This window comes from Nicotiana tomentosiformis, chromosome 3, assembly GCF_000390325.3.
Source record: "Nicotiana tomentosiformis chromosome 3, ASM39032v3, whole genome shotgun sequence".
Classification (NCBI taxonomy): Eukaryota; Viridiplantae; Streptophyta; class Magnoliopsida; order Solanales; family Solanaceae; genus Nicotiana; species Nicotiana tomentosiformis.
The window spans coordinates 103,176,691-103,188,947 of record NC_090814.1 but is presented as its reverse complement, the minus strand read 5'-3'; the positions used below and the strand labels follow the sequence as shown (position 1 = coordinate 103,188,947).

The window sequence follows — 12,257 nt, the reverse complement described above, 5'->3', positions numbered from 1 at the left end:
ACCTTTTTTGTGCTTCCAGGAACATAGAGAATCATTTTTTTAGAACATGCCAAGTTCAAACTAGAATTCGCACCTTTCACCATCAATGGTGCCAATTGCGGCGGGCTCACTATCACTTTTGGTTCTGACCCTATGGTTCTAACAACCATCTCTGTCTTGCCAGACTGCTTATAATCCCGATCATCACAAATCATCCCAATAAAATGTGTATTATCATGAGTTGGGAGCGGATTGTTTGTGATATTAGGAGTATCCTCATTGTTTGTTACCACAATTGCCTTTGCTTCAATCAAATTTTCAATGGCTTTCTTTAATGTCCAACAGTTTTCAGTACTATGCCCTTGGGTGTTAGAGTGATACTCACATTTTGCATTTGAGTCAAAACCTTTTGAATTTGGATTCACATAGCGCGGCATAATAGGTTCAATCAACTTCAACTGCATCAACTTTCGAAATAGGCTTGTATACGATTCTCCAATTGGGGTGAACTCTTTATTTGGCTCCTATTCTCTCACATATTCTTGTTAGGGACGAGGATTATATGGTGCCTGAAAATTCGGCCGGAGTTGACGGGAGCCTTGTGGAATCGGTGCCCGCCATTGTTGGTGATTGGGAGGCCTAGCATAAGCCTGAGCATTAAACACTGTGTATTGTTGCAGGGGAACTGAGTATCGGGGACCTTGAGGCGGATAATAATGTTGAAGAGAATTGGATAGTCCTTGTTGGAATTGCACGTAAGAAGGAGTTATTCCTCTTTGAACTCCTCCGAACCCAGATGCCATCATGGATCCTTCCTCCTTCTTTTTTCGATTTCCGAAATTGCCTGACCCACTTTGAATTGCTTGTGTGGTTGCCTTAAGGGCCGCCTGACTCACAATTTTGCCTGACTTCATGCCATTCTCAACTATTTCACCAATCTTAATCGCCTCAGCAAAAGGTTTACCGATGGCGGCAAGCATGTAATGGAGGTAATCAGGATCCTGAGCTTGGAGAAAATAGTCAATCATTTCTGCCTCTTTCATTGGTGGTTTGACCCTAGCAGCCTGCTCTCTCCACTTGATTGCATATTCTTTGAAGTTTTTTGTTGGTTTCTTCTTTATGTTGACGAGAGAGGAGCGGTCTGGCACTATATCAATATTGTACTGAAACTGTTGGACAAAATCTTGAGCCATGTTATTCCAAACGTGCCAGTGAGAGATGTCTTGATCTATGAACCACTCTGAAGCAATTCCTGTCAAACTTTCCCCAAAATAAGCCATGAGAAATTCTTCTTTGCCTCCCGCTCCCCTTAGTTGGTTACAATACCTCTTCAAATGGGCAACGAGATCACCATGCCCATCATACTTGTCAAACTTGGGGGTCTTGAAGCCGGGTGGCAAATGAACATGGGGAAACATGCATAGATCGTTAAACGAAATACTCTTGTGGCCCCCCAAACCCTGTATGTTTCTCATGGTTTGTTCCAACCTCTTCATTTTTCTGGTCATTTCCTCTTGTTCCATATTCTTTTCGGGCTTTTCGATCTCAATTGGGAACACGTTATGAGGAGTGTGCTTGTATGAATCTGGAACCTTTAAAGTCAGTTCTAGAGAGTAATGTTGGGCATCATGAGCATCCAATTGTGGATCATTATTGGACTTTTGAGCAAGAGCCGGTTGAGGGACAGTGAAAGTATGGACAATGGGTATAGTAGGTGGGTCATTTGTGAGAGATGCGATTGGAGGACGTGGAATGGAGGTACTGGGGATAGTGGGAAGGTTAATGCTCGGACTGAATCCAGGTTGGTACAATGGGTTACTTGTTATGGAGATAGGCACTTGAGTGGCAACTGACACATTATGGAGATTATCCGAAGGCCCTATGGATAGTGAGGGCGGTGCTTGTCCATTCACCCATGCTTGGTACATCTCTGCCAATTGTTGCTTCAACACTCTTACTTCTTCAACCAGTCCTGAACCTTGTTCAACCAATTGTCCATGGATATCATCATTATCTGACTCATTCTCACTGTTGTTTGCCATTCTACTTTTTCCTTTTGATCTCGTGTTGTAAGGGTGAGTCGCCAGTTTAAACCACAAACCAACCACCTCTGTTTTACTTTATCTTTTAAAATGACAAACAACAAACATGTTAGAGTTAGGCATTTTGAAGATATTAATCACACATTATATGTTATGCACCTAATGCCATTTTCATTTCTAAAATGATCTTGGAAAGCTTTATGTTTCATCCCGGCTTATTGATTTATTGGTTTATTTTCATCTTGAATTTAACAAGTTTTTTTTTTCATTTTTTTTAGATTAATTATGGTTATGATCGCATTCGATGAGGATTGCCTACGTATCATGACGCCGCATGAATCAGACCATTACGTAGTTCAGGGGAAAACAATAATAGTAGATTTTTTTTTTTTTAACAAAACGAAATAATACAATAATAGAAAGGACATTACATTGAAAATGACTTACCAAACTCTGACAAGACTAAAAGACAACGATTTTAAAGATTCAACAATGACTCAAACTAAAACATAACTACTACATCAAAAAAGTTCTAACAACTACGATTATAATTCAACTCCCCAATCTTCTTGCTTTTAAACACTGGAACATCTGCTCATGGTGGGGCTTGCCCTGGTTGACCCCCTAATGTACGGTACATCCTTTCTAACTCTGCTGCAAGATGACGGGCAAAAGTAGGTGCATGCTCCAAAAACTTCTCATAATCCATCCCTTGGCAGTTCACATAACTTTGAGCGGTATAAACAACCAAATTATGGACTTGCTCTTTGAAGTACTGGAAATTCTGGTCTCGATCTTGTAACTGCTGCTGGCGAGTGGTGGCTATCTCCCTTATGTGTCCCTCACGATCTAAGGCTGACTCCAACTGAGCCCGAAGTCTAGCCTGCTCGAGTCTCGCCTGAGCCATCTCCCTATCAAAATCTGCATGCTGGTATTCTCTATTGTACCTTCTCATTTCTTCCAACTGTGCATGGAGATGAGCTTCTGAACGTACCCAATGGGCCTTCTCTCTCTCGAATTGAGCCCTCTCTCCTTCAAATTTTGTTACTTGGCGATCCTTACTTGATTCGGCCTTCTCATTTAGCTGTACGATCTTTTCCTTGGCTTTGTCCAATGCCTTTTCAGTCTTTGCCAAGAGGGAATCATAATCTTGCACCTTTTCCATCAGATTGGCAATGGTTCTCTGATCTTTCCAACTTCTCACTGGCACTTCAGAGGCTTTCTTCATCTGTTGAAGTTGAGCATGAAGGGCTTCATTTTTGTGGATCAGACTCTTCTTTTCCCCTTCGGCTTCTTGTTCTTGCAAGTCTTTCTCAAAATTGAGGTTTCTCAGCCTTTCTCCTAAGGCATGAATAGTTGTTTTGTATCCCTTTTCCCGTTCACCCCAGGCCAACCGTTCTTGGATTTTATCATCAAAGGCTTGAACATGTGGTCTTTTTGTGGGCCTTTTGGGCTCTGGCACATCATCCACGCGAGACCTCTTCCCAAACCATATAGCATAACCCGGATCTACCTCACCTCTCACAGGATCTAGCACCTGAGTATCATCTTTCAAGTAGCGACAACCATTCCAAATTTGTTGGATTAAAGCTTCGGGGAGTGGGGCTTCGGGGTGTAGCTCAATAACTTGCACACTCAAATCTTCATCTTTAGGTACTACTTGGTACCTTCCTAGCTGTCTTAGAACTCTGTGTGGCGCATACGGCTGGACATTTCTCAAACCCAACAACAGCAAATGACTTTTTAGGGCAGACATGTGTATCACCTCTCTTAGCGGGAGCCATCCCAAAGTCCACTCAATTTGACTTGCATTTAAAGATCTTAGGTAGGATATCCAGGCTTCCACCCCTTCTGGAGAGTTGTAATCTTTTACTCTTTCTTCGTAACTATCAATGAAATTGTCCTTGCTCGGACCATAGCTCATGAACTTGGGGTGATGTCGGAGATGCTCAATCAACCACATTTGTAACAAAATATTGCACCCTTCGAAGAATTCTGCCCCAGACTTGCACAAAGTTAACGCCCGATAAATGTCTGATAGAATGATCGGGGCAAGAGTGTGATGTTCTTTGGTAGTGAGGACCTGTACAACCCTGGCTATGCGGGTATCAATTGTCCGCTCCTTGTTTGGGAAGACCATAATTCCCAGAAACGCCATTATGAAGGCGAAGCGACGATGAATATGCCATGTGTCTTTGTTCTGCTTGTTTTTAAGGCCCTTTTCATGCATTTCAAACCCATTTGGCTGCCCGAACCTAGAGTATAGGAAGTAGAAAGAACAACACCCTTTGACTACGTTGGTCTTTCTAATTTGCTTACTGATGTTCAAAAGATCGAAGAATCGGTGTACAGAAAGAGCCCTCGGGAATATGAGCTCCTGGTTTCTCAAATCCCTGCCAAACCCGGAATATCCAGCTATCTCTTCTAAAGTGGGAGTTAGCTCAAAATCGGAGAAGCGAAAAATATTGTGAACAGGGTCCCAAAAAGTCACTAGTGCCTCAATCAAATCGTCCCGTGGTTTAATTTTTATAATATCTGTGAGGGCTCCCAGATGCTTGGTGACCCATTTCTGACCATCTTCTCCTAAATCATACCACCACATCTGAAGCTGAAGTGGAGCCTCGTCTACAACTGTGAACGGTGTGTTCTGGACAGTGCTCATTTTGTACCTGTGGGTGGTTAAGGTTAGGGTTGACACTAGTCTCAAGAGACAGAACCAATGCACTCTTTTTGCAAAACAATCTTTTGTAAATAACTCAATTTTAAGAAAAATCAACGAAAATGGGGGCTATTTTTGCAATTGTGACCGAAGAAAGGGTGGCTATTTTTGCAACTATGACCCCTTCTTACTTTCAAGGATAGCTTTAGGGCCGGGGGAAGGGCATTATGGTAAAAGTGATTTCCAATTGACAAACACGTTCGTTCTTGCGAGAACAGCCCTTCAACAATTTTGAAGATGTTCTAAGGCTATCCTAACAGGAACGATTTGGGATTAACCGAAGCTGGGTCTGCTTATTTGTTTTTTGATTAAAAAAAACACCAGACACATTTTTTTTTTATAGTTATTTTATAAAAATGGGGCCGAACCCTATGAAGGTTGCCTACGTATCTCACATCCGGTGAGAATCAGACCCGCGTAGTTCGTAAATATTTCAGGAATAGGATGACACTTTTTTTGAAAAATTCAGGCTTCTTTTTTTTTGGTTGGGGGGTAAATACTGAGATTTTCGAAAATCGGGTAAATTTTCTCCCTCATATTTTCTTCTTTCTGGTTTTCCCTCAATATTTTTATATTTTTATTTTTATTTTAGAAACCGGTCAACATGCACAAACCAAATCAAACATAATGCACAAGTAACACATAAGATGCATCAGGATGGTCTTGTAATTTCGGGTACACCTGTCCTAGACGGACCCAACCCCTGTGTTGAGTCCCCAAAGTCAAATGCACGTGATGCAAACAAACGTACCTACTAGGGATCCGGCATGAGGCTATGTTATTCTAGGTTTAAATCCTAAGGGGAGTGTTTTAGACCTGGCTTACCCAAGCGGACAGCTCGAGCCGAGGTGGGGGTAACGTACCGAGAGCACGAAAGTCTACCCGGCCTAGTTATTGACCCAGCCTCGTTCTAATTGGTATGACTTCTAACAGAAAAGTGGGCCACGCGCACGTGTGCACCATAAATTCAGAAGACTCAGAAGGGAGGCGTAAGAAGAAAATTTAATACAGTTCAAATAGTATCAAAGCGGTAAATAAGCAACAATTAGCACATTAGGCCCACAAACACAATAATATCATACAATCAATAAAGCCAAGTATAAATCACATTACAAGCTCAAATTCTGAACCCTGAACCAAAAGTTCTGGGTTCTTTTCCCCAGCAGAGTCGCCAGAACTGTTACATCTCCTTTTTTCCTAGGGAAAGGGAAGAAGAGAGTTTTTTCAATTTAAGTGACATTATTCGAAATGGGATTATTTAATCAGAGTCGCCACTTGAAATAATTTATGGTGTTCCAAGCTACCAGTTTATTTTTAAATCCCAAATCGAGGAAGTTTTGACTCCGAATTATGGTCCGCGAACACAGAAGACCGGGTAAGAAATTTTGTTAACCCGGGGGAAGGTGTGAGGCACTCCCGGATTCCGTAATTTTAGCACGGTCGCTTTTAATAATTATACTTGGCATAACCAATTCTGGATATTTTATGTTCTAGGGAACTTTGTGCACTTTCATCTTAAACCGCTTTTAATTTCTTGATTATTTATAATTATGGAATTATCTTGAAACGAATCACGCGTACGTGTATTCATTTTGTTTGGTGTGTCATGAATCATGTCACGCGTACGTGTACACAATTAATAACACTTTATTATTTTTAAGATTGTTCTGTCAAAGTTGCGCGAATGCATACTTTGCCTTTAATTTTGGGAATCATAATTATGTCACGCGAACGTATACATAATCATGATGATTCAATTAATTAAGAGTGCGCCTAAAGCATTCTAGCGCATTAAACGCGTGTAAAGCTCTTCTAGCTATTTTAAGAGTTTTTTTTTTTTCTAAACTAATTTGAGATTTATTGTAAATCCGAAATTATGGAATGAATATTATTATGGAGGAAATGTGTGATTTAACTATAAGGATTTACAGGTTATCAACACTTATAAAATCAATTATATCATAATTTGTCCTAACAATTAAAACTTGTTGCCCGCCAAATGTCGTGGGTAACTTGAACTTTCGAGGCCTGAATTATCCAATTCAACTAAGTGATTAATGGCCTTATAATGATAAAAAATCCAATAAGTATCTACATCCCCGTCAAGTTCATACTTAACTATAAAGAAAATTTAGCAAGTAAAGATACAAATATAGCTCAAACATTCACGTTTAAAGTAAATACATTTAACGCTACACAAACAAAATGTTAATGAAATAAATATTCGCCCAAAATGCATGATATGGCCTCTTGTGATTATTACTAGGCTACCTTAGCAAGAACTAGAAGAGTAAAATATAATTAAATTCAAAAAAAAAAAAACCTACTCAATATTAGAAAAAATCAGATTAACGGACCTTCATTTTAGGTCCAAGCTAAGCCTCATATGGTCCTACTCTCTTCATATCTATCCATTATACATCAAAAGATTTATTTTACTAATAAAAGAGGAAAATTACGGATATGGTATTACACAAATTAATTTTATGACTTATATTCCTAGTTAAACTAAGTAAGACAGTGAATTCAAAAGATCTTTAAAGTTATACATATAGAGAAATGTTATCTACTCAAATTTCAAAGATCTAAACTAAAGAAATGACTAAACTTAATAGCTGATACTTTGTTTTAAATTAAGGATAAACATCAACGAGAAAGACATGAAAGAAACTTTAATCCTAACACAAAGAAGATAGAGAATCAGTTAAACTAAAATAAACTAAAATTATACCTTCATTCACACATAGTTATGAAGAGTAAATAACCCAAGCATTCAAAAACTAAAACTAATTGAAGAAACAGACCTTTAGGCGAAAATTTGCTTGAAAATTAATCCAGCAAAATACAAAACTCAGCTACAGTAGAAACGATACTGGAACTTCAACAGAGAACCATAACCGGAACTTCAAAACTCAACCAAATTGTTCTTTTGAATCTTGCCTTGGTTACCACCCTTCTTTTTTTTTTTTTTTTAGATTTCTCCCCCTCCTTAAATAATGTGTGTAAGGGTTATTTTATAGAGTCTATGTAAGACAGTGTCTGTGAGAAAGTGATCGTGTCCGTTACTTGCCGGGACTATATTTTTTTAGGTTCTTCCAAATAAAGAGTGCAAGTGTGTGCTCTATCATGTGAGGAAGTTGGGGTGTGGGATGGATATGTGGGGGGAATACGTGAGAGAGTGGGTAATGGGGCTGGGAGGAGGGAATCGTGGGGGTTAGTTGTGGATAGGAGACGTGAGAGAGTTTTTTTTTATTTTATTTTATTTATAAATTTAAAAGATAATAAATCAGAGATTTTTTTTTTGTTTTTTTTTTTAAAATAATAAATTAAATTATAAAGATAAGAAGATTAACCAACATTTCTTATAATATAGGAAAACTAAATATTTACACGTACTTTAAATGATACTAAGAAAATTCTATAGCTTACTTATTACAATTCTAATTAAAAGAAAACATATATATATATATATATATATATGAACATTTTTGTATTATTTTTTTTTTTTTTTTTAATTTTTGTTTTCAAATAAAACCTATTAAGAGTAAGATAAAAGTTTAAAATATCAAAATTAGACCTAAAAGAAATATTTACACTAGATAGTATAGAATTTGGGTGTGGTCAAAAATTAGGTGTTCACAATTAGCCTTACGTTGCCCTTCCAAGGAACTTCAGGAAGGCGCCGCGTAATAGTTGTTATCAGAGCCTAGGCTCGACATCGGACGAGGGAACTCATTGCCATCATCATCTCCATTTCTGACCATGGTGAATTACGGGGATCGCATCACGAACCTAGAAGAGACGGTTGACGCATTACGGCCCATCGTGGATACGTTGCCTGATCTAAAAACCAACCTAGTGCAAAGGTTGGACGACCTGGACCGCAGAATGCGGCAGGCCGAAGTTGACATAGCAAATATCAGTCAAGACTCTGAGGAAGACCGGCAAACGGCTGTCGTCGAGGCAACCAAAATTCATGGCAAATTCGAGGACCTCCAACAGGAGCGTGCCGAGGATTTAGCCCATCGGGAACTAGAGGCAGACAGACTGACCGTCATGCAGCAAACCATAGACAACTTGACATGCCAGCTCAATGTTGTCAATGCTTCCCTTCAAAGCCTGCTCAAAAGAGGCGAAAACCACATCAGGGGTGCCATGAACATTGGCCCCATGCCACAAAAGCTGAAAATTCCGGAGCCCAAGCCATACAACGGAGCCCGGGATGCTAAAGAAGTGAAAAACTTCATCTTCGACATCGAACAATACTTCGATGCCGTTGGACAGTTGGAAGAATCCAAAAAGGTAGAAACTGCTGCCATGTATCTTCAAGGCAATGCAAAACTCTGGTGGCGAGTCAAATACGAAGCCATCAGGGCCGGTGAAGATACTCTCCAGACATGGGCAGAACTGAAGGCCGCCATACGCCTGCAGTTCTTCCCCGAAAACGTGGAATACAATACACGGAGAAAGTTGCGTGAACTCCGCCACACCAGGTCGGTGCGGGACTACGTGCGTGAATTCTCCGCACTCATGCTAAACATACGGGATATGGGGGACAAAGACAAACTGTTCGCATTCATAGAAGGTTTGAAACCTCATGCTCGTATGGAGCTGCAAAGACAACGGGTTGATACCCTGCCCAAGGCCATTCAAGCTGCAGAGTGCCTTGGGGATTACCAGTTTGGAAACTCAGAAGGATAGGCCCCAGCCACCTGTCCGAGGGGGATACAACGGGAGCCAACCTAGCAACGGTGGCCCCAACAGAAATAGAGGAGATCGAGGTGCATCCAAATCTAAGACTCCTTCCTCAAGCAGCAACACTGCTGCATCAGTCAACAACAATCAGGGGAGAAAGCCCCCATCAGAATGTCGTCATTGCGGTGGGGAACATTGGAACAATCAATGCCCCAACACACAAATCAATGCTCAACAAACTGTTGATGATGATGAGTCAGATCAGGACGGCTCAGTCGGCGAAGAACAAGTAGGGGCCTTCAACGCATTTGTTGGCTCCATTCATGATACCTTGGTGGGAACCAATGCTGGCAACCCCAAGAAGAAGGCATTCCCTATCGACAAGAAAGGGAAAGGAAAGGCGGACGAGAGGCCTCCCATATCACAAAAGAGGACCTTAATGTTCGTTGACATGAAAGTAAACGGCAGACCTATTCGGGCATTGATAGACATGGGTGCTAGCCACAACTACCTGGCCTCAACTCAGGTGCAACGCCTCGGTCTAGCAGTGCAAAAATGCAAGGGTCGTGTCAAGGCTATCAACTCTCCATCTCAGCAAGTGAGTGGAATAGCCAAAGAAGTGCCAATCAAGCTTGGCCCATACAAGGGAATATTCGACCTACACATAGATATCATCGATGACTTCAAACTGATAGTGGGATTGGAATTCCTCAGGCAGACCAACACCATCCTGGTACCATATGCCAACATGCTCCTAATGATGGGAGATAGCAGGGCCAAACCTCACACCATACCGTGCATATCCAAGAAGATAGCCGCTGGAAACATCACGGCCATGCAGTTTAAGGAGGGAACCAATAGACCTGAACCCACGGTTCCGGCTGCCCTCAACATTATCAAACAGACATCACATTATTGGGGTCCAACAACTCATGTCTCCCCTCATTGTGTGAAGACTTGTCAAGCATTCCCAAAGGACAAGTCGGATCACTCAGCACAAGCGGGACTCTTAGAGCCGCTACCTGTCCCACAGAGACCTTGGGAAAGCATTTCCCTGAATTTCATCAAAGGATTACCCAAGGTCGAAAATCATGCAACCATCATGGTGGTAGTAGACCAAATTTCCAAGTATGCTACCTTCATCGCATCCCCATAAAATATATCGGCAGAAGATACAACTCGACTCTTCTTCTCTCATGTTGTCAAACATTGGGGTATGCCCAGCAACATCATTAGTGACTGCGACCCACGCTTCACTAGCAAGTTTTGGACCCAACTCTTCAGTTGCCTCGGATCCAAATAGTTACAACTCAAACCATCATCATCAGCAAACATATGATCAAACAGACCGGTTCAACGACATGCTGGAGGAATATCTCCGCAAATTTGCAACCGGGTCACAAACACATTGGGTGAAGCTTCTGGATGCTGCTCAGCTGTGTTTCAATTCACAAAAGTGCGCCCATATAAACAAAAACGCTTTTGAAATTGTTACCGGACAACAACCGCTACTCCCACAAAATGTGAATACACCAAACATGCCATCATCTCATCGAGTTGCTAGTTTCTCGACAGAATGGGAGCAAACTTTGAAGATAGTGCGGAGCTATCTTATCAAAGCCTAGGAGAGGGCAACGAGGTATGTCGAACAAAATCGTCGTTTTGCCCAACATCAAGCAGGGGACAAAGTGATGGTAAGAACCCCGAGGCGGAACTTGTTTGCAAAGAGGACCCAAGATCCTCGCCTATTGCAAAACTACATCGGGCCCTTTTCCATTGAAAGGCGCATCGGAAAATCCACATACCAGTTGAACACACCAGCCTGGTGGAAAATCCATCCAGTCTTCCATGTCAGCCGCCTCCAACCATTTCAGAAATAGATGGAAGATCATTCAGAAAGACATCTCACAACACCGAGGGGAACAGACCTCCCAGCCAACAAGAGCCTGACCAATCATCATCATCCAGCAGGTAAGGCTCCGAGGACGTCGCCAACTCAGGTGGGGGAGAATGTCATGGGCTGCTTTCCATCATCGACCCATGACCCCTTGGACGCACCCCGTGGCGTCCCGGCAAGCCTCCCAACGCCTAGCGCCACGGTCTGCCCCGTGGTCTCGGCAGCGCCAAGTGATAAGCGAGCATACGCCTCTGTCACCCCACCGATAATCAGTGCCAGTGCCTAGCGGCTGGCGAATGCCATCAGCGCCGCGCGCACTGACAATGCCGCGCGCGCAGACCCAATGCCAAGCACCAGCGCCCCGCCGCTGGCAGATCCAAATAGTAGAACGCGCGCCCACAGCAATGCGCGCGCAGACCCTGATGCTCAAGATAAAGTTGCTGCCATCAGACTTGCTTCCATAGAAGACTAAGTCCTTTTCATTGTAATTATAGAGTAGTTTTACTTCATTCATTTTCAGTGTGCTTCTACAGCTTTCTTAGGTCAACTCATGTAACTTTGGTTTATTTTTTTAAGCATTATTAAGGGGGACCAAAGCATTCAAACATTCAAGCATTCAAACAATTCTCTGTACTGATGTCTCTCCCCCCCGACACTGCATTGCATTTTGTAATAGCTTTCATCATCATCAATACAATCATCAGCTTTCATCATCAATTGCTCATTTTTCGCTGCTCAATTACTCACGACATTGGTTTTTCCGTACGGCACTGTCAATCTAGTCTAGCGTAAGGCGAGGACCTCAGTTAGCGCATAGTAACCGCACTGACATCGGTTGCTTAGCCTTACATCGCCCTTCCAAGGAACTTCAGGAAGGCGCCGCGTAACACTTATTATGTATATTCAAAGGATTTATAATCCTTTA

The 12,257-nt window shown here is 41.8% G+C and overlaps 1 protein-coding gene across 1 annotated transcript; it reads right to left on the bottom strand.

Annotated features, from left to right (window-relative positions):
- Positions 1-2,607: 2,607 nt before the first annotated feature.
- Positions 2,608-4,730, bottom strand: LOC138908794 (uncharacterized). The gene has a single exon (XM_070199434.1). The coding sequence runs from the start codon at positions 4,681-4,683 to the stop codon at positions 2,617-2,619; it is 2,067 nt and encodes a 688-aa protein (XP_070055535.1). The 5' UTR covers positions 4,684-4,730; the 3' UTR covers positions 2,608-2,616.
- Positions 4,731-12,257: the final 7,527 nt, after the last annotated feature.

What these genes read in the sequence shown, in the direction of transcription:
- LOC138908794 (XM_070199434.1), bottom strand. Translation starts at nt 4,683, where the DNA reads ATGAGCACTGTCCAGAACACACCGTTCACAGTTGTAGACGAGGCTCCA.